At 42.6% G+C, this 26,654-nt stretch overlaps 1 protein-coding gene across 2 annotated transcripts in view; it reads right to left on the bottom strand.

Moving 5' to 3' along the window:
- The window catches only part of TALDO1 (transaldolase 1), a 48,041-nt gene that overhangs the window by 13,350 nt on the left and 8,037 nt on the right, over positions 1 to 26,654 (bottom strand). The window contains exons 1-5 of one of the 2 annotated variants that reach the window (XM_040328634.1): positions 23,528 to 23,633; positions 11,913 to 12,036; positions 9,129 to 9,236; positions 4,296 to 4,427; positions 2,320 to 2,495 (exon numbers count right to left, since the gene is read on the bottom strand). In XM_040328634.1, the coding sequence (XP_040184568.1) occupies positions 2,320 to 2,495; positions 4,296 to 4,427; positions 9,129 to 9,236; positions 11,913 to 12,036; positions 23,528 to 23,618 (631 nt within the window). In that variant the 5' untranslated portion in view covers positions 23,619 to 23,633. Of the gene's footprint in view, positions 1 to 2,319; positions 2,496 to 4,295; positions 4,428 to 9,128; positions 9,237 to 11,912; positions 12,037 to 23,527; positions 23,634 to 26,654 lie in introns of those variants that run through there. The other variant, XM_040328633.1, reaches the window with a different exon arrangement.

Below are 26,654 nucleotides of genomic sequence, written 5' to 3'. Positions count from 1 at the left end.
TGTGTATATTCTTGCAGTATGAAGGCAAATGTGTATATTCTTGCAGTATGAAGGCAAATGTGTATATTCTTGCAGTATGAAGGCAAATGTGTATATTCTTGCAGTATGAAGGCAAATGTGTATATTACAGCACGGGGGCAGATGTGTATATTACAGCATGGGGGCAGATGTGTATATTCTTGCAGTATGAAGGCAAATGTGTATATTCTTGCAGTATGAAGGCAAATGTGTATATTCTTGCAGTATGAAGGCAAATGTGTATATTCTTGCAGTATGAAGGCAAATGTGTATATTCTTGCAGTATGAAGGCAAATGTGTATATTCTTGCAGTATGAAGGCAAATGTGTATATTCTTGCAGTATGAAGGCAAATGTGTATATTCTTGCAGTATGAAGGCAAATGTGTATATTCTTGCAGTATGAAGGCAGATGTGTATATTACAGCACGGGGGCAGATGTGTATATTACAGCACGGGGGCAGATGTGTATATTACAGCACGGGGGCAGATGTGTATATTACAGCACGGGGGCAGATGTGTATATTACAGCACGGGGGCAGATGTGTATATTACAGCACGGGGGCAGATGTGTATATTACAGCACGGGGGCAGATGTGTATATTACAGCACGGGGGCAGATGTGTATATTACAGCACGGGGGCAGATGTGTATATTACAGCACGGGGGCAGATGTGTATATTACAGCACGGGGGCAGATGTGTATATTACAGCACGGGGGCAGATGTGTATATTACAGCATCTGCCCCCATGCTTTTATAGACACATCTGCCCCCATGCTTTTATAGACACATCTGCCCCCATGCTTTTATAGACACACCTGCCCCCATGCTTTTATAGACACACCTGCCCCCATGCTTTTATAGACACACCTGCCCCCATGCTTTTATAGACACACCTGACCCCATGCTTTTATAGACACACCTGCCCCCATGCTTTTATAGACACACCTGCCCCCATGCTTTTATAGACACACCTGCCCCCATGCTTTTATAGACACACCTGCCCCCATGCTTTTATAGACACACCTGCCCCCATGCTTTTATATGGATGGTTGTCCTCGCTTACCTACATCAGGCGGCAGACCCATCCGCAGAGTAGCTGACACGTGCAAAAGGGAAGATGATACGAGCAGGCGGGCGGGTGACTATGACGTCAGCGCGCCGCTACTCGGCTGACGCCGGGTGGATCAAGATGACCGCGGCTCCGGAGCTAGGCTGAAGCCGCGGTCTTTCCTATGGGCGAGACCGCGGAGCTCACTCCGCAGATCGTGATCGATCAAAATATTTTTAGTCGATCAAAGAAATTAACGATTAATCGAACAATCGTTAATTTCCGCAGCCCTAAAAAGAATGCTTATTTTTTCATTAAATCTTTTCATTTCCCCCTCTCAGCCCCTTCATCTGTAGAACAGAAAGGAACTGGCAATGAAAGGCACTGAATTTTTTTTTTACAAAGAGCTTTTCAGGTTAAAGCGGGGGTTCACCCAAAAAAAAAAAAAAGTCCAACATTACATTGAGCCGAGTTGTGTGAATGACATTAGGCTGTTTTTTTATCTCCTTGCCGTACATACCGTTTTATCTATATTTTCACCGCGGCTTCCGGGTACGTGATCTGCGGGACTGGGCGTTCCTATTCACATGTTAATTGATTGACATGCTTCCGACCGGCGCATACAGCGCGTCACAAGTTGCCAAAAGAAGCCGGACTGCGAGTCGGCTCTATACGGTGACTGCGCACCGACGTTTGGCTTCTTTCGGCAACTCGTGACGCGCTGTATGCGCCGGTCGGAAGCATGTCAATCAATTAATTGATTAATTGTCACAAAATTGTACTCATTTTAAAAAGGAAAAACTAAAGGTTCCCATTTAAAAAACAAAAAACAGGTATTAATTTCCTCCACTGTGCACTTGTTTTGCACACAGTGGTCCCTGATCCTGGTCTTGTGGGGTCCCTCGGCGGCTGTCCAGGCTCCTCCCTGCATCAGGTAACCCCCTTCATGGGAAGAGCTCTCCTAAGGGGTTAGCTTGCGTGCATGCTCTTGCGATACAGCTGGCGGCCATAGCCGCCGACTGCATCACACAGCCCTGCATCATTGCATGTGATTAACAGATGCGCGAGCCAATGGCTGCGCTGCGATCAATCTAGCCAATCGACGGCCAGATTCAAAAGAGGACACTGGGGGACACGCAGCAGATTTGGGCTCAAGCAAGCAAAATGGGGGGGGGCAGGGGGCCGTCATTGCCAGTTTTTTTTTTTCATTTTAATGCAATACAACCCTTTAAAGTTATGATTAAATGTACCTGGGTCTTCATTTGGTTCGAAACTCTTCTTGCCAGAGTTGGCTACATGCCAGTCCAATATTCTGCCCACAAATGGAGATATGAGGGTAACACCGGCCTCGGCACAGGCCACAGCCTGAGCAAAAGAGAACAGCAGCGTCATGTTGCAGTGTATTCCATATTTCTCTTCAAGCACCCTAAAGAAATAATTTACAAAAAAGAATCCAGGTTACCAATTTCATTTAAAGGAATTATATTGAGCTACATTGTTAATACAACTTATCTGGTGAAGAAAAAAAAATAAAAAAAACTTTGGCATTTCCAACATTGCCACAATTTGCAAATATCAGTTATGAAGCTCATAGCGCGGTATCAATGTGTGGTTCTACATTTTTAGTGTTAAAGTAGCAAAGCAGGCAATAATGTGCACAGAGAAAATGGCTATAAAGAGAAGAGCCTCCAATTCCCTTCACCTAACAGGGGGCGTTGAAAAATTCTGCTTTCTTCAGTAATTCAATACTGTCCTCTAGAATATACTTTGCACTTCTTTCTGCACATACTACCTGATAAGACTTTAGTATTGTTTGCTGAATTTCAAACCTTTGTTATGGGAAGACTTGCTACCTGATCATTAAATACATTATGCAAAGTTCCTCTGCACCCACCTCAGTGTGGCCACATACCTACTTCGTGAGCACCTCATATCTTCACCGTGTGGCCCAACACAGCACAGGCTCGGCGCATCCTGCCCTCTGCTCACTTTATTATTTTTTACCACCCAGACATTAAGATTAGCACAGCCTCAGCATATGAATGAATAGAATGAGCAGAGTGCAAGCTCAGAAAGCACAGGATGCAGCCAGGAACTTGTGCAGTCCAGGGCCACACAGTGAACATCTCTGTAGAAGGTATGAATATAGGTATGTGGTTACAGTGAAGGGGGTGTTTTTTTTTTTAAAGGACAGTACTAAGGCTGTCTGCGCACATTTGCTTTGCATTTTAAAGACCTCAACGCACCTATGTTGCCATACAGTGTGGGATCTCCGGCACTGCTGTCTGACTGCTAGTCTCAGGGGCTTTGGAGTCCGATTCGGTGAGGTCACCACTGCTGCTCATGGCTGCACTTCCTGGAGGCTTTAACATGAGAAAGGCTCCGCCTCTCCACCTCCACCAAGACACGGTGAGAAACAAGGCATGGCAAGTCAATTGGATGCCTTACATTTACCAGGTACAGGTCTTTGTTTTCATTGTATTAGCTATACACCCTCAAAAGCATTTTCTGTACTGTGCCATTTTTTTTAACATGTCTATTTTTTAATACATTTTTTTTAATACATTTTCTGTAATAAAATCAAAAGTTTTATATTCAACTTTGTGTACTGTATTTAGTCCGAAAAGTGAAGTTGCCATTTAAAGTGTCACTTCACCTAGAATTTTTCTAGCTTGGGTTCGAATCTCTCCCGCCGCCAATGGTGATCTTGCAGCGAATCCGCCGCAGAGACCACCATTATCGTAAACTGGACCGCCGAAAAGATGGATACCTCTGTTATGGCAGCAGAGAGATCCATCTTTAAAGTGCCGATGTGTATGTGTATGTGTATGTGTGTGTGTATACATACACACAGTGCAGAAGTGGTTAACAATGTATTATACCAATAAAGCGGTATTAAACCCCAAACCAAAAATGTAATATATTGCAGCTTACCAATCAGATGCGACGACTGAATTTGTTTTATTTGATCCCCCCCCCCTATTCATCAGGTGATCTGGCTAGTAACAGCTTCTGTATTAGAGTGCACACATTCTGGATGAAGTAGCACAGGGAGCACCTTTTGACAGTAAAATTATCTGGGGGGGGGTTAGTCGATGAGCTTTAGATATACCAACAGAATTTAATACATTAACAAAATTAAGCTAAACTCTAGCTAATACATTATAATCAGTTACAGCAACAGCGTTTTGTTTTTTGGGATAAAAAAAAAAAAAGAGAATCTTACTTGCCAGCTTGTATTCCCTCCCAGGTTGAGGACAACTTGATCAAGATTCTTTCCTTGTCGATACCAGCTTCTTTGTAAAGTGCAATGATGCGCTTGGCACGTTCAATCATGCCATCTTTGTCAAAGGACAATCTACAGAACAAAAATGAAAAAGTTGCATTATGCTCATAATATAGACCGTTATATTAAATGACCTGAAAGTATCATCGGTATAAAACCTAGGACAGGATCACCAAAAGCTTGCTACATCACACCATGCCAATTCTGCATATTCACCAGAGTGCACAGTACAATGTGGCAGTCATTGGGAAACTGATGCCATCACACATGCAGTGGTTTTTAAAAGTAGATCCTCTTGATAGAAGTCCAAACCTACCATTTGTCCATAATCCTCACCCAAGACATTACAAGCGTTTCATCCGATCCAGAATGTTCAGTTGGCTTAAGTGAACTAAACGCCAATGGTTAAAGATTAAGCTCCACACTGTCTCAGCCGAAAATGAATTCTCCATCCAGCATCTCATCCATACAATCACGTTATTCAAGCACGCTCAGATCTCCCTATTAAAGGCAGCAGACATCAATGACAGACCAAGTAAATGCAATTATGCCTTTGAGCGTCATTATCTGATCAGCAGTCCTTGCTGGCCAATTATGTTTATAGCTGAACTCCAGGCAGATATGGTAGACTGCAATGCAGCTCTGTATTTATCATCAATACATGCTTTTTTGTATCTGAAACTAAATTGTGTCCGCCTCTTAAAATCCCCGCAGAGGGACAAGTAGCCAGTTGTGTTGTAATGCTCATGCAACAAAGGACATGCTGACTGACGGAGCTACTCATCAATCTGCTGCTCCTACTTTCACTGTCCAGTCAGGCTGGGAGTGTAACAAAACCATCAAGGGTTAATATGGAACTACATCTAGCCTAAAGATAGATGAGAGCATGAAGCCCTTTATGCAGACACTATGCCTCAGCTGTCACACACCTTCCTGCTTGCAGCCTTCTATTGAATCTACACTGAGCAGCACATGCGCAGCCAAGCACGTATTCCCGGCACATTCAGATTGTGAAAGAATGATGGACTCCCATGCAATTGCACAGGACATCATCCCCACAGGCCACTCAAAAGGCTGAAAACCTGACACCCAGTAGGGGATGTAACCGCTGTATTCCTGGAAGCTTGAGGCGAGTATATGCCAGCGTTTAGTTTGCTTTAACTGCAGCAGTGGAAAATCCAGGTGTCCTGGTCTGCCAGACAGGGCTGTGCTTGGTTTCAGAGCCGAGGAAAAAAATCAGGACAGGATGGACAAAAAAAAATCATTTTACCGGTAAAACCACCTCTGTTTTTGTAATTAGCAGTCTGCCTAAAGCTCAGCTTTAAGGAATGATGTTTCAGACACCTGCAACCACCTTACAAAATTCAGACTGACGTAGGGAATTGAAGAAAGGTACCCAGAGATGCCAGCATATAAATGTCTGTGGGATGAAGACACCACAGCAGTTTCCAGTAGGGGGGACGGCAAACCACTCCTCGTTCAGCATCATTTTAATAACTACTAAATGATCACATAAAATGCACTCACAGTGCTCAGTGGGTGAGGGCTTGCCAGGTGCAGTGGTGGAAGAAGCCGCTGGTGGATCCTATGTTTGCCATGAGTGCCGGTTGTCAGCTGAAGCCTCGAGGGAAGATGGCAGGTCGTTCTCTCAGCATTAAGGTATTCTGGAGCAGTCGGCCTGGGTTCCGCCTACCACAGTTCTTGGCCATTCAGTACCAAACACTGTGGTAGACAGCTCCAGAATACCTCCACTCCGAGCCGGCGTCAGAGTCCCCTCGAGGCTTCAGCTGACACACGGCACTTGTGGCGAACATCATAGGATCCACTGGCAGCTTCTTATATCACTGCACCAGGCAAGCCCTCACCCGCTAAGCACATTTTCTATTGTTATTTTGTAACCATTCATTAAAAAGATGCTGCACTAGGAGCTTTGACCGTTTCCTTTTTTCCCTGCCCTCTTGTTTTCAGTCTCCAGCCCGTGCCTGAAGTGGCCTCGCCATCAGCCAATACTACAGAAACTTTCTGATAGGGTTTACCCCTTAGACTTTACCAAGAGTGACTTTTTCATCTTTTATTAATTTTTCTACAAAAGATTAACTTTTACATATTTAAACACTATCCATGGGTGTCATACACCATCTTGCAGTCCTTGGGTTCTAGCGCCGAGTTTCACACTGGCTTTGTGTGCCTTTATTTTTTATGTTCCAGCTTTCTAGTAGCCTGTCACTTGCTCCAGCATCCCTCAAAGATCATAATGGGGCAGAAGCTGCTACAGCCTTAAAGTGGTTGTAAGGTTTACATTTTTTTTTTAAAACATATCACACTGTGCAGTTCGTTTTGCACAGAGTGGCCCCGATCCTTGTCTTCTGGGGTCCCTCGGCAGCTGTCTTGGCTCCTCCCTGCATCAGGCAACCTCCTTTTGGAAAGTGATTTTCCAAGGGGGTTAGCTTGCGGGCACGCTCCCGTGTGAGAGTGGCGGCCATAGCCACCACTCTATCATTCGGCCCCAGCACGCCACGTCATTGATTTGATTGATAGTAGCACAGCAATTAGCTGCCACTAATCTCCAATAAAGAGCCGCCTCAATTTTGGGGAAACCATTGCGCCCACAGAGTTTTGTGGCTCAGATAAGTGAAACAGAGGGGCTGGGGCCCCGAGAGTGCAAGATATTTTTTCACCTTAATGCATAGGATGCATTAAGGTCAAAAAACACAAAGCTTTACAACCCCTTTAAATAGGAAGGTGGAAGCCATTACTTGTTAAAGAAACCATTTTATCAGTTCTATACAGAGCACAAGTTGTAGGAATTTGGGTAAATCTTAAGGACATAAAATACAAAGCACATCTTTATAGACCTAAGCTACTGATCTAAAAAAAGGAGGTTGCTTGCTATAGTTAGGGCTGTAGGTCAGCCTGGCCCTAGATGGGCAGACCTCTCTTTAAAGGCAAGAAGCATGTACTTGAACTCCTCACACCAAATAGACTTGCTGTTATCTTAACCCCCAACTCAACAGACTACCGGTGGCAAAAAAAAAATAATTGGCGATTGTTAGAAAATGTGTACATGCAGCAAAGCGCATTTGTGGACATGCTAATTATGGTTAATGTCACACCTCAACTGCTGCTTCAAGTGATGCTCCAATCTTAGAATGTCCTTTTATTGCAATGCATATCGCCACCCTAGGACAAGAACTCAATTACATTCTAATTTGATCTCTTGCAAGTAATCAGTGTCATCTACTGTGACTTTAGCTTTAAGACAACCAGTCAGGAATAGATATTTGTAAGAACCAGAATATCCAATCTTAAAGTGATCCTGGTCATTTATCGCGTTGCACACCTGTAATAAGGAAGTATGTATATAGTTATCCTTCCTCCAGGAAACGGCATTGAAAAGCCTCTACTCCCCAGCCACTGCATGCATTTGACTGTCACATGGGTCAAATACTTGCTTTGCCAGCTGTTGTGGTTCCATCAACTGGTTGATACATCCTGTAGCTGTGCAAAAACTGTCAGGAGGAATCGGTGGCTGGAGAGAAAGCAAATATTCTACACATGGAAATGTAAAATACATGCAGCAGCTGGGAACCTAAGAGGCAGATTTTTAACTCACTGGCTGCAAAAAAGTTAAAGAGTAAGGCCCCATACACACCATCAGATTTACCAAAACCGTGTAGTACAAGGGCCTGCCTGATTGCATACAATTTGAAGCTATTAAGGTTTGACCTCATATTATATGGTTTTGGTCAATCAGAAGGCAAAAATTTGCAGAAAATCCAGTAGTGTGTATTGGATCTAATCCCACTTTTGTTGAGAAAAAAAATTTTTCCCTCTAGGATAGGGATCCTCAAACTATGGCCCTCCAGCTGTTGCGGAACTACACATCCCATGAGGCATTGTAAACCTCTGACATTCACAGACATGACGGAAATCGTAGTTCCTGAACACCTGGAGGGCCGTAGTTTGAAGATCAACCTACTTTGTTATTCTGTAGAAATATTTGTTTGTGTCCACGTGCAAAGAATCTGTATAGGAGTGGTTTTATAATTATAAATCAGCTGTTGCACTTGCAGGACTCCAATAAGGAAATTGTCTGAGTCTGCATTTCTTTAAACACGATTTCCCTTTGGGAGTATCTAAAAAAAAAAAAATGTATTGCAGGGGATGCTCAAAATCTACACTGGTGTAAACTAGAGTCATTTGAATACAATGGAAGACACTGTACATGCATTTTTAGTGCAGAAAAGCACACGGAACTGCATCTGTGTGAACTAGCACTAAACCGCCATTTTAGTCCCAAGACCAAAACGAAATCTGCTGCCAAAATTAACACCGTCAACAACGGTAAACAGGACCACTATAAAGGGGGCATCTCCCCAACGAGGCCACAGACAGCAATGAAAACTGACAGGTGTTTAAATTCTTCCCCACTCCAAAAAAAAAACATTGTCTTAGTCACACTAATGTAATCCTGACAGCAACTGAACGGTTTTAATGTCTTATAACTGAGCTCAGGGAAGAGATGGTCTTCTAGCCCAACACACCTGAGAGAAGGCAAAAAAAAAAAAATGGAGTTTCAGATCAAGATTATAAAAGATAAAGTAGGAAAAAACACTATTCTATGTTTCCAAGTATTACTACAAAAAAAAAAAAAAAAAGTAGATTAATTGCCTAAAGCTCCTGTTTTTTCCCCACACCAATGCAGAATGCATGTTTTATATCCAGTGCATTATTCTCAAGTGACAACCTTTTGGAGGCGTTCTAAAACCTTACCTGGCATCTACCTCTGTGGAAACCCGACCAGGAACCACCTTCAGGATTTCTATTCCAAATGACACAAAAAGTTTGTCCATGACATTGTTGATCTGTTCCTCTTCAGAACTAAAAAAGGAAAAATCTGTTAAAACTGAACTGTAGGCAGATAAAGTTAATGCAGCTCTGAACCCATAATATATACATACACACACACACACACACACACACACACAAAGATATACACATACTTTATATACTCGAGTATAAGTCGAGGCACCTAATTTTACCACCAAAAAATGGGAAAACTTATTGATGCGAGTATAAGCCTAGGGTGAGAAATGCAGCAGCTACTGCAAGTGGAAAAGAGGGTCAACAATGCCCATTGCAATCTCTCCGATCCACATACATGATTCTATACCCCTGTGTGCCAGATTATGGTGCACTACAGAGTCAGACGGTGGGCGGCCATTCTTGAAAAGTCGCACCGCCTCCTGGTTCTGTTCCGTTATTGGCGGAAACACGCAGTTTCCCAGCAGACACTGTTTAGTGTTACACCTATCACGGAAATTTTTTCATCCTCGGCCAAGAGGATGAAAGAATGTCCGTGATAGGCGGAACTCTAAACACAGTGTCTGCTGGGAAACTGCGTGTTTCCGCCCATAACGGAACAGAACCAGGAGGCGGTGCGACTTTTCAAGAATGGCCGCCCACCGTCTGACTCTGTAGTGCACCATAATCAGGTACAGTCAAGAGAATAGACTGGAGTATACTCGAGGGGGAATTTTCAACACACACACGCCATTTGAGTGCAGCAAAGATTGCACATTTTTCTTGTTTCAATTTTTTATTATTTTAAGTTGAAAACAAAATGATTTTAAACATTGGCTTTACCTTGTAATTTCTGGTACAAGCTTTGCTTTGAGCAGTCCAATAACCTTTGCCAAGGTGTCCCCTAGATTTTAAAGGGGCACACTACAAGACCCCTCCACACTCAGCTCATCTGAAGGCTTGACTCAGAAACTGACTTTTTGGATCTTGTTGGGATTCAATAGCTAATGGTTATGGATAATCTCACAATGGCAGGGGAAGTTCACTGCACCACAGAGGTTTGCCATTTGATACATGGCACTGTATGGGCACTTGCATGTAAAACCTTTTCAGACAGAAACCATTTAGGCAGAGATATAGGTTTTGTTACAGAACAGCAACGGAACCACCTAATCCTTAAATGGAACCTATTGTGAGGACTGCATGGGAGTAGCCTTTGATCCCAGGTGGATTACAAGAGGGCACATCTCCAAAATGCATTTTTTTCCCTAATACAACTTTGCACAGCTGCACTTCTGCTACTGCCTACATGGCAACAGGGAATCTCATTCATTATTCAAATACAGCTGCCATCTACAGCAGCAATTAGCGAACTGTCAATGAAAATGGAGAAAATCAACACTATTGTTTAAGGTCCATATGCATTTGTCCGCTTGTAATTTTAGCACAAAACTGATGGATTTTACCAACAGTATGGGATTAAAGGGGAGTACTATAAAATATTTTACTACTTGTAAAGGAAACTCAAGGCATGAAGATCTATCACCTTTGACAGCTGTTGCCAAACATGCATCCCCATTGTAGAATTTCCCCCTTTTCCTGAATCCGCAGAAATTTTTTAAATTCCACAACAGTCACTGGGACAGAAAGACTTCAAGTAGAAGTTCAGCTAAACCTAATCTAATAGACATGTGTAATTTTTGTTTCGTTCCAAATTCGTTTTGCGACTAAATTCAACAAATGTGTTAATTCGGAAATTGTCGAATTAACGAAAACCAGTTTAATTAAATTTTTCCGAGATTCAAAAAATCCAAAAAGAATGAAAATCCAAGAGAACGAAAATCTAGAAATTAGAAACCCCGAAAATTCTAAAATCTGAAACCACTATTATTATTATTATTAAATGGTGGGTATTGGAATTTTCTTCCAAATTTGGCTGTTGGTGAACGTAACGAATACAAATTTAGCCAAAGTTACGAATTATCCAACGAATGCCGCTCCTAAACGAATGGAACGCAACAACTTTTATCATTATATACGTTCATTCGTTTAGATGTGGTATTCGTTATTTTAGACTATTCGTAATTTAAAATAAATTTGAAACGTTCACCAACAGACAAATTTGAAAGGAAATTACAATACCTATAATTTAATAGTCATTTCGGATTTTCTGTCTTATTTCCGGATTTTCGAAATGCCGGATTTATTCTAAATAATTAATTTTGATCATAACGAATGATCCAAAAAAATTTAAATATTTTATGTAAAGAGATCGCTATACTCAAGTGTTCTGCAGCCAGTCCTGTCCCATGCTGAGCTGTCAGTGATGGCTTCAGTTTGTAGGATTGTGCAGGAGAGGCAGCAGACAACAGAAGATTCATAGCAAGTCTATGGGTAATGTCACTTCCCAGCCGTCGTCGGTTCTCTCCTGCACACAGCCGCCTGAGGCCAGACCGATTTGGCTTCAGAAGAGGCATGCATAGTGTTTTTTGTGCATTTAACATACTTTAAGCATGTCATTTACCTGTAACACCAGCTGTGAAACCCACAAGCCTTCACCGCCTGTTTCCCTTACTTGAGATGCCTGCACCCAAATCCAACTGAAGGGCATTGTCGGATCCCTGGACAGGTATGTGTCCTCAGATTAAAAGTCAGCAGCTATGGTATTTGGGTGGCCACAAGATTAAAGAATATTCTAACCAAAAGTGACGCTGCGTTTGAAGGAACACAAGATCTGTTTATCATTATATTTACCCTCCAAGCTTCTTCCCATACTGGATTGCATCTTCTACCAGATGTTGGTATGCTGGCATTGCAGCTGCTGCCAGGATCAGAGATGGGTTTGTAGTGGCATCCTGTGGCTTGTATTCTTCAATAGCTAAAAAAAGAAAATCACGCTATAAATGCTCACTCTCTACAGAAAACCAATATAAAAATGCCAAGTGTTTTAGTGATAACATGCAGAATATACTTTTTAAATTAATTAGCTTCCAGCTTTGCTTGATTACATTATCCCCTCTATAGTCCATTCACTCCCATGACACTGCAAAGACGAACACCAAGCACAAGTCAGTACAACTCATAGGATATAAGAAAGGCAAGTCTGGGCAGATGAGTGCCCACAGAAACTTAAGCCTACCATGAACAAGTAGGCTGAAGATGCCTTTGTACCCCACAGAAAAGGGACCCAAGTCTTACTGTCCTAAATTGGGCAGAAAATAGCCGACACTGGCTGGTAAATCTTAATAGTTATAAAAGCAGATTAATGTAGCTCTGTTTACATTAAAAACGTAACTGTTTTTAAAGTGCAAGTACCTAACTGACTCGTAGAGAATAGCCCTACAGGCTGGGAAAAAAGCAGCACAAGCAGCCAGTTCACGTGATAAAGCATTCCGAGTGACAGGTGAGCTATGTGGTTTCTACTTTACTGTGCAGTCACAGGCAGGGGGGCAAGTCCACGACAGCCTGTCTAAGGCTGGGTTCACACTACTACACTACTTTCATCCTACTTTGCTCTGCTACATTGGTCCTACATTTATCCTACATTGGTCCTACATCCATCCTACTTTCATGAACAGGATACTACTTTGGTCCGACTTCAATGATATTCAATGGGCCTGAAGTAGGATCAATGTAGGACCAAAAGTAGTACAGGGAGCATTTTCAAAGTCGGACCGACTTGTGTAGGACGCTACAAGACGCTCTCATAGGGAAACATTGAACACAGAGCAAAGTAGGATGAAAGTAGTGTAGTAGTGTGAACCCAGCCTTATACAAGTGAGTGATCCTGGCTGTCATTCAACCAGGAAGACGGATGACATCTTGTGGCAGAATAAAAGTACTGCTGTGAAAAGCTACAGATGTCAGTAAAAGTTATTTCAACATTTAATGTTTTTTTTCCCCCCATTTTCCTGGAGTACCAATTTACATTTTGCCAATCTGTACCAATCATTGGGCAAACTAGCCCATCACAGCCAAGACCAAGGTGACTTTCATACAGGCAGCTAGGGCCAGGAAACTGGTCGTTGAGCTGCAGTTTTAGCACCCCTGAACACCAACCTAAAGCCTACAATATAGCTAGAGGGGATTGTTCACATGCTGTGGCTATGCTGCTTTGGGTTGCAGGAAATTTAAAGGCCAAGTTCAGCTTTTGTAACAAGTTACAGCCATATTAAGGGAGCAACATGTTCCTGCTCCTTCCCCCTCACCCCAATGCCTCAGTGACAGCGGGTGGGGGATCTTCAACCATCTGTGTCCCATTGCATAGATCTCCCTTCACTTCCTGACATAGCCAAACAGGAAGTGGGGAAATCCCTGCAAACTAAGGGAATTTTGTGGGGACCCCCCAGGTCACCAGAACTTGTGTTCCCATTGGATTTACCCTCCATTACTTTTCTGGGTTCTTTAACTTTCACAGTTAATGGTAAACAAGACAACTAAATAGTAAACAAGACAACTAAATAGTAATCTCCTCAACAGAGGCAAACCGGAAAAAAAAACCTGACTGAGGTTTTTAGCCATCTACACAATCTAAATATAAATAAAAAAAAGTTGCCTTTAGTTCTACTTTAACCACTTGACTACTGGGCACTTAAACCCACTTAATAACCAGACCAATTTTCAGCTTTTGGTGCTCTCACATTTTGAATGACAATTAGTCATACAACACTAACCAAATTTTTGTTTTTTCCCCAACAAATAGAGTTTATTTTTTTTGCTATAAATGAAAAAACGAAAATTTTGTAAAAAAATAAAAAAATGAATTTCTTAATTTCTATTATAAAATTTGCAAAAAAGAATTTTATTCATAAATTTGGCCAAAAATGTATATAAGTTACCCATTTTTGGAAAGGGCACAGGCGGCACTGGTGTGGAACTGATGGGCAAAGGCGGCACAGGTGTGGAACTGATGGGCAAAGGCAGCCACTGCTGGACACTTACAGTTTGTCTCTAATTGCTCGCCTCTCACGCTGGATCGGTGTGAGGAACGAACTAAAAAGTAACCCCTTGTTTGGTTTGTTTACATTTGTGATCGCGCCGTCATTGGACGACGCAATCACGTGGTAAAGAGCCGCGTTCTTTGGCCCTTTACCGCGATACCTTGTTGCTGCTGGTCTCGTGGACCCGGCGGGCACCCGAGGGGCCGCGCAGGAACGATTGTCTGCGAGGTTGTCCATGGACGTCCTCCCAGAGTTAAGGAACTACCTTGTAGCCGTAATTCGGCTATGGGGCGGTGATTAAGTGGTTAACCGCTTCAATACAGGGTATTTTCACCACCTTCCTGCCCAGACCAATTTTTAGTTTTCAATGCTGTCGCACTTTGAATGACAATTGCACGGTTAATGCAACACTGTACCCAAATGAAATCTCCCCCCCCCCCCCCCCCACAAATAGAGCTTTCGTTTGCTGGTATTTGATCACCTCTACGGTTTTTATTTTTTGTGCTATAAACAAAAAAGACTGACAATTTAAAAAAATAAAATAAATTAAATTTGATATTAAATCAAAAACAATTTCTCAGTTTAGACAGAAAAAAAAAATTAAGGAAACTTAACACCAAAAATATCGCAATAAGCGTTTATTGGTTTGAACAAATGTTATAGCATCTACAAAATAAGGGATAGATTTATGGCATTATTTATTTTAATTTTTTTACTAGTAATGGCGGCGATCTGAGATTTTTATTGTGAACGTGACATTGCGGACGGACACTTGACATTTTTGGGACCATTTACATTTATACAGCGATCAGTGCTATAAAACTGCACCGATTACTGTGTAAATGTGACTGGCAGGGGTTGATATGTTCCCTAGGGAGTGATTCTAACCATAGGGGAGGAGACCCACAAGGAGAGGAGACCGATCAGTGTTTCTCTGTACTGGGAACATACATCTGTCTCCTCACCTCTGACAGGTGGATCTGTGCGTTTACACACTCCTGCTGTGATTGCGGGCAATGGCAGGTGCCCAGCAGACATCGCTGCCGCTAGACACGCGCACCGAGCGATCATTTTCAGCCAAGGAAGCTGCCATCTTTGCCTCTGTTTAATCTACAACTGTCATGAAGCTGCACTTGTGATCAGTTATAACACCAGCCATGGGATGGTTTGACAGTTTGGTTGAGAGCTCAACCAATGAGTGTTACATTTCTGGCACGTCCCGAAAATGAAAGTTTTCTGGATGGGTTTACTTCGGTTTTGAAGGGTTTGTTACCCCAACATTTCATATTCCCGATATGTGCCTGCTGTACATGTATGAGAAAGTATCCTGATCACTTCAGATATCAGATAAATCATCTGCGTTGGCTGCTTCTCGGTTTTTACCACAAGTAGTTTCATTATTTTTATAGAATGAGATTAAACTAATCCTTTCCACAGCTGAGATTTTCCCTGAGATATCCTGAAGGAATGGGGTGTGGTGGACCTAGAGATACAAGACTGAATAAGCAAATGAAAGCTTCTCATTACTCACAGTGACTATGCAGAAAGCATTGAAATGAGGAAAAGACTTTTCAATTGTAAAATCAGGAAGCCAAGTATTTCCACACAGTGTTGCTTTATAGTATTACAAAGTAAAGTCCCCTCTTCCTCATATGTACACAATCATGAAATGAATTGACCACAGAGCCTTCGGTCTCAAGGTCCATGCTATGTTTGGGGAATGCAAGGTTAGCGGACATTCCTCAGAACACGGCCTAGTCAGGGGACTAGACCAGGTTTAGTGGGAACTACAAAGAGCAATGGCAGTCTGCTGCATGACATTGTGAATTAGATTGTGAACACTCCTGACCCCAAATTGTAGATTAGCCCCCAAAACTTCCAGCGCACTTACACCATAGCAAGCATGTGAATGTGCTGGAATGCGTGCTTTTAGTTCTCGCTATAATGCAGTATACGGACGCATTTCAGGTGCTTATGAGATCCTTTTAGTTCTAATTCAATGCTTTACCTGAGCAGTGCGACATTTAACCCCTTAAATACAGGGCATGTTCACCCCTTCCTGCCCAATTTTTTGTTTTCAGCGCTGTCACACTTTGAATGACAATTATGCGGTCATGCGGCGTGGCTCCCAAACAAAATTGACATCCTTTTCCCCCACAAATAGAGCTTTTGTTTGGTGGTATTTGATCACCTCTGCAGTTTTTTATTTTTTGCGCTATAAACAAAAGGGCGACAATTTTGAAAAAATTAAATAATTTTTTTGATTTAATATCAAATTATTTTTTAATTACTCAATTTAGGCCGATATGTATTCTACATATTTTTGGTAAAAAAAAAAAAAATCCACAATAAGTGTATATTGATTGGTTTGCGCAAAAGTTATAGAGTCTACAGAATAGTGAATAGATTTATTGCATTTTTATTTTTTACTAGTAATGGCGGCGATCTACGATTTTTATTGTGACCGTGACATTGCGATGGACATATCGGACACTTGACACATTTTTGGGACCATTCATACAGCGATTAGTGCTATAAATGTGACTGGCGGGGAAGGGGTTAACATTAGGGGGCGCTGAAGGGGTTAAATATGTTCCCAAGGGAGTGATTCTAAATGTAGGGGGGCGACTCACAAAGGGAGGAGACCGATGCGTGTTCCTCTGTACTGGGAACACACATTGGTCTCCTCACATGACAGGACATGGATCCTGCTGTAATCACACGCACCGAGCGTGCAAAAAAAGCAAATGTTTTCCTCAGTTTAGGCCGATATGTATTTTTCTACATATTTTTGTTAATGATCGCAAAAAGCATATATTGATTTGCGCAAAAGTTATAGCGTCTACAAAATAGGACATATTTATGGCATTTTTTACTAGTAATGGCGGCGATCTGCGATTGTCATCAGGACTGCGATATTATGGCAGACATATCGGACACTTGACACATTTTTGGGACCATTGGCATTTATACAGCGATTAGTGCTATAAAAATGCACCAATTACTGTGTAAACGTCACTGGCAAGGAAGGTGTCAACACTAGATAGCGATCAAGGGGTTAAATGTGTTCCCCAACTGTGGTGGTAGGGGACCAGCTTGTAGGAACTCACGATCTGCATCTCCTCACAGAACAGGGATGTGCGTACACACACAAACACACACACAAACACACACACAAACACACACACAAACACACACACAAACACACACACAAACACACACACAAACACACACAAACACACACAAACACACACAAACACACACAAACACACACAAACACACACAAACACACACAAACACACACAAACACACACAAACACACACAAACACACACACGTTCTGCCTCACGTGCCCGCAATCGGTAGTGGCCGGCGGTTATGAGCATCGGTGCCCCCGCTTAAAGGGACGTACAGCTACGACGGTTTACAGAAATGAGCCGACCTGCCGCAGTATAATGACGGCGGCTGGTCGGCAAGCAGTTAATGCAGATTTAAATTCAAGTACAAAAAATGTACATATTGCAGCATACCAGTCCTGAAGATGTAGTGACTGCATTTGTTTTCAATGTTCACATTTCCGGCAAGTACAAAAATAAAAAAACTTTCTCTTGCCAGAAACGCAGTGTCCTTTTCATTTCCTAAGAATGAAACCAAAATTTCAAACAATCTGTCCTGCAAGCTATCTCCTATAAAATACAAACAGGATTGGCAGGTGACAAAAGGTCTTAAAAAAAAAAAAAAAAAAAAAAAAAAAAAAGCAGCCACCACATCTAAGGCTCCATTCACACCTAGGCAGACAAATTCGCGGCGTTTTGTCGCCGCAAATCATGGTACAAATAGAGTCGTTTTGTACCGTGATTTGCGGCGACAAAACGCCGGTATTGTCCGTCTAGATGTGCCCCAGATTGACCCCCTCTATGGAGATGGTTCCCATCTCCTAGCCGAACGCCGAAAGCCGCCTGAAAAAAAGGTCCGGGACCTTTTTTCAGGCGGCAGGCGTCCGGCGTTCAGCGTGGAGATGTGAACCATCTCCATAGAGGGACATGTGTTTTCATCCCTCTGGCGGCAGCGGCGTAGCACTACAGGCGTAAAAATGCCTAGGTGTGAATGGGGGCTTAGGATTGCTAAACTTCAATACATTACATTTTGTTTTTGCATTTAAAGTGATTTTAAGATTTTTTTTTTTTTTTTTAAATAAGCATGTTATACTTACCTGCTGTGTTTACTGGTTTTGCACAAAGCGAGGGGGGGGGGGTCATAGGGGGAGCCGATAAAGAAGATTGTATAACCACTTTGAATACGTTGTAAAAGCTCTTGCAGTCTATAGGTCTCTACAATATTGCAAACAGAACTTTTTTCATCACTGATGTTTCCACATTCTTTGATGCAAGCAATTGCCAAACCATGTGGGGAGAGTAAACTAGTTTAGTAATTGGATTAACGTCCCTCAAAACAAGGAACTTGGGATTGAGAAATAAGAGCACTGCCTATGACTTCATCTAGTAACTTATTACACCTAAAGAATTGGCCAACCAGTGTACTTAAAGTGGAACTTTAAGAAAAAAAATGCGAACAGGCAGGTTTATTGCAGAAGAGACATAATTGGGTTGATTTACTAAAACTGGAGTGTGCAAAATCTGGTGGAGCTGTGCATGGTAGCCAATCAGCTTCTAACGTCAGCTTGTTCAGTTGTGCTTTGACAATAAAACCTGGAAGCCGATTGGTTTCCATGCAGAGCTGCACCCGATATTGAACTCTTTTGTTTTAGAAAACTCAACCCCACTAGGTATCATCTGCATTAAAAGGGGTTGTAAAGGTTGGTTTTTATTTTCTAAGTGGGTTCCTTTAAGCTAGTGCATTGTTGGTTCACTTAGCTTATCCTTCCATTTCCTTTCTAAAAAATGTTTTTCTTTTTTCCTTTGTCTGAATTTCTCACTTCCTGTTCCTCCTCAGTAAGCTGTTCTAAATTACTGTCCACCACTCGGATGATGGTGGAAAACTTACTGAGGAGAAGCAGGAAATTCAAACAAAGAAAATAAACATTTAGAAATGGAAATTGAAGGTAAAGGTAAGTGAACCAACAATGCACTAGCTTAAAGGAACCCATTTAGAAAATAAAAGACAAACCTTTACAACCCCTTTAACCGCTTAACCCCCGGACCATATTGCTGGTCAAAGACCAGAGCACTTTTTGCGATTCGGTACTGCGTCACTAACTGACAATTGTGCGGTCGTGCAAAGTGGCTCCCAAACAAAATTGGTTACCCTTTTTTCCCACAAATGGAGCTTTATTTTGGTGGTATTTGATCACATCTGCGTTTTTTTTAGTTTTTGCGCTATAAACAAAAATAGAGCGACAATTTAGAAAAAAAATGAATATTTTAAATTCTTTCCATAATAAATATCCCCAAAAATATATAAAAACTATTGTTTTCCTCAGTTTAGGCCAATACGTATTCTTCTACATATTTTCCATATAAAAAAAAAAAAAATCGCAACAAACGTTTATTGATTGGTTTGCGCAAAAGTTATAGTGGGGTAGTTATGGCATTTTTCTTAATATTTTTTTTTTTTTTTACTAGTAATGGCGGCGATCAGCGATTTTTTTTCCGGTACTGCGACATGGCGGACACGTCGGACACATTTTTGGGACCATTGGCATTTTTATAGCGATCAGTGCTATAAAAATGCATTGGATTACTATAAAAATGACACTGGCAGGGAAGGGGTTAAAACTAGGGGGCGGGGAAGGGGTCAAGTATGTTACCTGGGTGTGTTCTAACTGTAGGGGGGGTGGCCTCACTAGGGGAAATGACTGATCTCTGTTCATACATTGTATGAACAGACGGTCAGGAAATTCTCCCCCTGACAGGACCGGGAGCTGTGCCACCTCCCAAACTATTTTTCCGCTTATTCCCATGTACGATGGACACTCAAGGGGCTGGAGCTGAGAGTCTGCCTTCGTACACGTGGGATGAGTGCAAATATCCGGCGGAGCTTTCACAGAGCTTGTTGAGCTTCAACCCGTACCTCGCCCTCTTACTGGCGATATATTGCTCGAATTCCCAGCAGGCCTGTAAAATGCACCAGGGATTCCTCCAGAGCGATGTGTTTGTCAGGGACAAAGTTTGCCAAACCTCTTGGTGAAAAAAATAAATAAATTCGAGGGCAAATCTTATATAGTTGGTCAAAATTTGGGTGATTTCACAGAGTTATCACTGAAATGCAGGAAGCACATTATAATTTCATTTCAGGACCTGGACATGATTGATGAAAAAACTGGCATGTGGTGGATAGGGTTGGTCAACCAATATTTATGCACTTAATTTTTTTGTAAGCCCCATGTTGAGCATTAGGCCCAAAAACAATTTAAGATCCTCCACCGTTAGACCTCTTTCACATTGAGGCGTGGAGCCGCGGTGACGGTATAGCCGCGCTATTTGTAGCGCGGCTATACCACCATATTTACCGCAATATTCGGGCACTTTCCCATTGATTTCAGTGGGAAGGAGCGGTACAGGAGCGGTGAACACACCGCTCCTATACCGCAGTATAGATGCGGCTAGCAGGACTTTTGGAGCGCTCCTGCTAGCGCACCGCTTCAGTGTGAAAGCCTCAGGCTTTCGCATTGAACACTACAGGGCAGGATTTTTCATGCGGTATAGCAGCGCTATTTTTAGCACTGTACCGCATGAACAACGCCTCAATGTGAAAGGGGCCTTAGGTTTCTTTATTCAAAAGGGCGGGCATAGCTGGATGCAATGAATTGTTGGGCAAAAAAGATTGGTTTGGTCCACTATGCCATGAATTCGTTAGAGAAAAATCTTCAGTGTGGACCTGCACACCTGGCTGTGCTGTGAAATGGGGGTTCGTGGCTGACCCTGTGATGGAAGGCAGCCACAATGGGTTTGCCAAGGCATCTGGAAGCTGGGTTTTGGCCCCAATTCTTTGGCGTGCACTTGTACTGGGCCTCCCCTCCTGGGGTCTAGCGCCGTTGGCACTGCTGGTAGCTTCTGGATGTTGGGCAGCTGAGGGGCACAGTTCATATAAACGGTACTGTAATGTGTAACTCACCATTGGCTTCACACGGTGTGTGAAGAGGAGAACCCAGCAACAGCAGTTACATACAAATGTTTGTTTACATTTAGTGACTGGCTGTGTCACATCATAAAGAGCCAATTTCATTGGCTCTTTACCCTGATCGGCTATATCCGAAGGAAAAGCTTTAGCCCTAATCGGCGCGCATGAGTGCCGTGCACGCCGCTTTACATGCCGCTCTGCATAATGAGCGGCTGCGATTTGATTCAGCCATCACGCTGCTCCGCTGCCCGCTCATTGCGCTTATCGGGGGAACAACTGTGTCCCAAGGGAAACGGCAGATCCCTGATCGCCGCGGGTCCGCAGTAGCGGTGGTAAGCCAAAGATGTCATGATGCATGCCCAGGATGGGAGATCCCATCTACAGACATCATGACTATGGCTGGGTAATGAAGTGGTTAAAGACTAAACCTTTTCTGACACTTGTTGCTTACAAGTTAAGAATCAGTATATTTTGCTAGAAAATTACACTTTTTTTAGCAGAGACCCTAGAGCAGGGGTCTCAAACTGGTGGCCCTACAGCTGTTGCAGAACTAAAAGTCCCATCATGCCTTTACCCGAGGGAGTCATGCTTGTAACCGTCAGCCTCATGGGACGTGTGGTTTCACCAGCTAGGAGGCCCTTAATTTTAGACCCCTGACCTACCGTGTTTCCCCGAAAATAAGCCCGGGTCTTATATTAATTTTGGCAACAAAAGACACAGTAGGGCTTATTTTTGGGGTAGGTCTTACCATGTAATGTGCTGTCTTCTCTTTCCCTCTCCCTCCCTGCCTGTCAGGAATCCCCAGTGTGAACTGAGTTAAAATGCTTGTAAAATCCTATAATCCACTCTATTACAGTAGTATATAATGTACAATGTGTGTGTTTCTGTAATATAATTGTGCCAAATACCTTCATTATAGCACCGCTCTGCGCTTTTGTGACCTGCCAGAGCTCTCTTCCCTGCATTTATGTTACAGAAACACACACATTGTACATTGTGTACTACTGTAATAGAGTGGGTTATAGGATTTTAAACTAGGGCTTATTTTCGGGGTAGGGCTTATATTGCAGTCCTCCTGGAAAATTACGCTAGGTCTTATTTAAGGGGTAGGTTTTATTTTCAAGGAAACGGGGTAGAGAATAAAATGGTGGTTGTTGAAATATGTCACTTTTTGCACAGCGTTCTTTCAAATGCAATTTTTTGGGGGAAAAATGCACTTTAATTACTAAAAAAACTAAACAGTAAAGTTATCCCAATTGTTTTGTATAATGTAAAAGAGGTTACGCTGTGAGAATCATGATCTATGGTGACTGAGTACCCTTTTTCTTTGTTTACTATCTAAATTTACAGATGATCTTGAATCATGCATGATCTTTAGTCAAAAGCAAAAAAAAAAAAATGTCATTGTGATTCTCATTTTAGCCAGAATCGTGCAGCTCTAAGGCCCCGTACATACGTCCGAGAAACTTGACGGGCAAAACACATCGTTTTGCTCGTCGAGTTCCTTGTGAAGCCGCCGAGGATCTCGGCGAGCCAAGTTTCCTCATTGACTAACAATGTTCTCTATTTGGCCCGACGAGATCCTCGTCGGTTTCCTCGGCCAAAAAAGTGTACACACGGCCGGGTTTCTCGGCAGAATACGGCTCCGATCAAGTTTCTGGCTGAATTCTGCAGAGAAACTCGGTCGTGTGTACGGGGCCTATCAAGTACTCATGTAAATTGCTCAGCATCACCACTGACACCAATACCAGCATCTGTATCAATGCTAAATGTCTAGTCCAGGCCAAGGTTCTCAAACCCTGTATTGGTGACATCAGCAGTTCCAACTAATCAGCATGAAAGGACTTGTGACAAGCAGCTGCCAGAAATCACTAGAACATCCTATCCATTGTGTAGGGGTTACCGAAAACATAATACTTGCAGTAAGACTCAATTAGAATATTGGTTTTATATCACAGTCCAGATCCAAGGTAAAAGCTACAGGATGAGTTGGCAATTTTCTAATACCCCCACTGGGAATGCCAACCAATCAAGATGTGAACAGCTTCATTTTAATATTACTGAATGGTCAATTACATTCTATAGACCATAGCCATCAGCAATGGAGATCCTTTTGTTTCTGCTAGCAGGTAGGTAAACCAAAGAGGAAATTGATCCTCTGGGAAGGCCATTTATTGCCCCTATTTTTTAGCATTTTGTGCCCACAGCATTGGCTTTTTAGTAGACAACTGAAAAGTTCAAAACTAGTAGAACCTAGGTTCTACACCTCTGATAAAGACATACCCAGGGAAGGACAAATCTCAGGAACCAGGTAGCCAATGTCCTTTAAAACGTAAAGCTGGCGCCAAACTTTTGAAGTTCCCTAGCTGTGAATGGACCTGGTATATAGAAAATATTCTGCTGGTTCCTAAATTCCATAACAACTTGCACACCCCAGACATTACCCATTCTACATATCACAGGTATGAAGTTAAAGGGGTTGTAAAGGAATTTTTTTTCTCATAATAAGCATCCTTTACCTGCAGACATTCCTCTTTTCACTTCCTCATTGTTTGTTTTTGCTCAGAAGTCGCTCTATTTCTTCTCTGTTCACTTCCTGCTTGTCTGATTTTACTGACCACCGTGAAGGGAGGCTTTACTGCGGTGGTCAGTGACATGCTCACCCCCTCCTGGGAACTACATCTGTGCGGCAGGACGCTCTCTACGTGTTCGAGACTTAAAGGACGTGTGAATTACTGGGCGTGCCGCAATGCATACTGGGAAATGTAGTTCACATGAACGAACGATGCAAACCAGGAAGTGAATGAGAGAACAGAAACTAGAACGCCGGAGGTGATATAGATAAAGGAATTTAATAGGTATTTACTCGTTTTTTAACAGAATCATTACACTATTCTGTCTGTCTACCTTGCAGACATTCATTTTAGGCAAAAAAAAAATATCCTTTAGTGACCCTTTAACCATATAGAGATCATACTACTAGAGATTCTACTTCCGATAATGATGGCCAAGTCCCACAAACTCTGGAGCTCCACCATCCGGTGCCAACTGTCAATACCAGACCCACAAAATTCAACTGTCACATCTTCCATCATTCCAAAATAATATCTGTTGATAACTATTGGGCAATCGCTACCCTGATCAGCAGAGACGGTAATATTGGGATCTTGCTTATGTACAGAGAACTTTAGTCCTTTAAGAAAATAGCATAATCATTACTCGGCATAATAAGATTCTATTCACCACCCATAGTTTGCCACATTACAGTATATTTGCAGAGTTCATGATTGCAAAGCTTTAGTCAATGTACTTTTAGATATTCAAACAATACGACTTCCAAAAGTTTGCACCTTTATTTACCAAACTTTGCTTTACCACTCCCTGTCCTCACCAGGTTAGCTGGGGTAAAATGATGAAGCACAATGGAGGCAGGTTAGAACACAGACTACTGAACAAGGTGCCTTGGGTTTAGGTGGATTACATACCCACACACTATCTACACCAACTTCCAATTTGGTTGCTTTGCTTTTTTATTCAATTATTCCAAAAAGTTGAATATTCTTCTAACTTTTTACGAGTAGTGTTTTATGCATAAAAGCTGCAGGAAAGGGAAGAGTTTCGATAAAGGGCGCTGTTGTGAACATTACTACCAGTTGGCTGCACAAGAATGGGGTGTTAGCTTAGCCTAATGCCGCTCTGGAAGAGTTGGACCCAAAAGCCCTGAATGGCAATATTTCCCATCACCGCTCAAGTGTCTGAATGAGAAAGAGCGGACAGAAGCCAACTGATTACAGAACATACGAAAACTGCTGTGACCAGTATGCTTTGTATATCAAATATCACACCCTGGGATGCCAAATCAATTGCTTTATTAAAACCCAGCAGGATACATTTCTTATACGGTTTGCAACAAAGTAGCATGTTCAGAACTGAATCCTGTTTGAACTATGGCCTCCCATTAACTATGCACTTTATTTAGGCGTTTGTTTTCCCTTGGTCCCCCTGTAAAGCACCACAAATATTTGTTGACCCTGCCAGTGAAGCCCCCCAAGGTTAAAGGTTATGTGGCAATGATGCTGCACTGCTACTGAAGTCACAGCAGAGTTGTCACTCATGTAGGCTGTGTACTTGTACCACAGAGGGAAGGTGACAATCAGCACTGTCACTGCTCATTCAAAAACCTTTGGCTTGCACCTGGTCACATAGTCCTGCCTGTTGCTTCCCAGGTAGCAGCACTGTCTCTGCTACCGCAACCTTCCCAGTGTGAGCTGCAGTGCCTGGGAGGGCGAGCATGAGACAAAAAAATTGAGGATTTGGCCATGGGCCGATTCACACCAGTGTGTTTTTAAACCACATCCAGAATGCATGCAGTATGTGTCCTATAGTACCAAGGCCCCAGTTCCCACCAGTGCAGTCATTTCCAGTGCTTGCAATAAAAGTACAGCATGCTACATTGTTTTCCTTCAGAACGCACCAAAATGCTTGTAAATGCATGCAAGCACACCAGAATGTACATTCTTCTGACTGAAAAATAGATATTTTAAGTCAGAAATTTGCACTGGAACGCATCAAAAACACACGTAAACGCATATGCAAAAACTCACCCAGAACAGATATTGTGCGCATAGACCCTCAGTCAGGGTGGGTAAGGCTCCATGCACACTGGGCCTAAAAAAATGCCACTTCCCTTTGCAGAAAATAGCGCCCATATAGAGCGTTTTATGCACAAACTTTAGACAAGTTTAGGAGAGTTGTTTTTTTTCTGCAAGAAAGCTTTAATCAGAAACGCAAACTATACGTTTTTTTTTCCTGCCTCTACAGCTGGGTTCACACATACGCAATGTCAGACATCACATTGGCGTGCACATCACATGCGATGCAAATTCAGCCATAGTTTTGCTGAAATCACATCGCATTCACACCAAAATGGTGCAGGACCCTTTTTTGGTCCGCGCAGGAATCGGATCACATGACAGGTCACACTACATTCCGCAAACCGCTTTGGGGGCCTCATTAACTTTCTATTGACACCTGCAGCGATTTGCAGAGAGCAGTGTGAACTGCCTGCGAGTTCGATACGGGAACCCGCACAGGAATCGTGCCTCTTCCCGCATTGCATGTGTGAACACAGCCTTGAGCTCAAAACATGCCCGTAATCCTATTTTGCATGGACACATAGGATAACGCTGAGCTGCTTCTACAGGAAGAACACAACTCCTGTGCAAGCAGCGATTTTTAAGCCAGTGTGCATTTAGGTGAAGACTCCTTTCAGGCATGTAAAGCTAGTCCTGCAAGCAGCATCTTAGGGCATTGCGGGAGCCGTGTATACACCGCTCCTCCACCACCCCTGCCCATTCAAATTAATGGGCGCCGCTTTCAAATCGCGGTAAAAGTGTTTTGAAAGCAGCGATAAGCAGGTACTTTTAACCCCTTCATTAAAAGCGCCCCGCTAGCACAGTCAAAACAGTGGTAAAGCG

The sequence above is a fragment of the Rana temporaria genome, chromosome 11 (assembly GCF_905171775.1).
Source record: "Rana temporaria chromosome 11, aRanTem1.1, whole genome shotgun sequence".
Lineage (NCBI taxonomy): Eukaryota > Metazoa > Chordata > Amphibia > Anura > Ranidae > Rana > Rana temporaria.
This window is presented reverse-complemented; position numbering and strand designations above follow the sequence as displayed.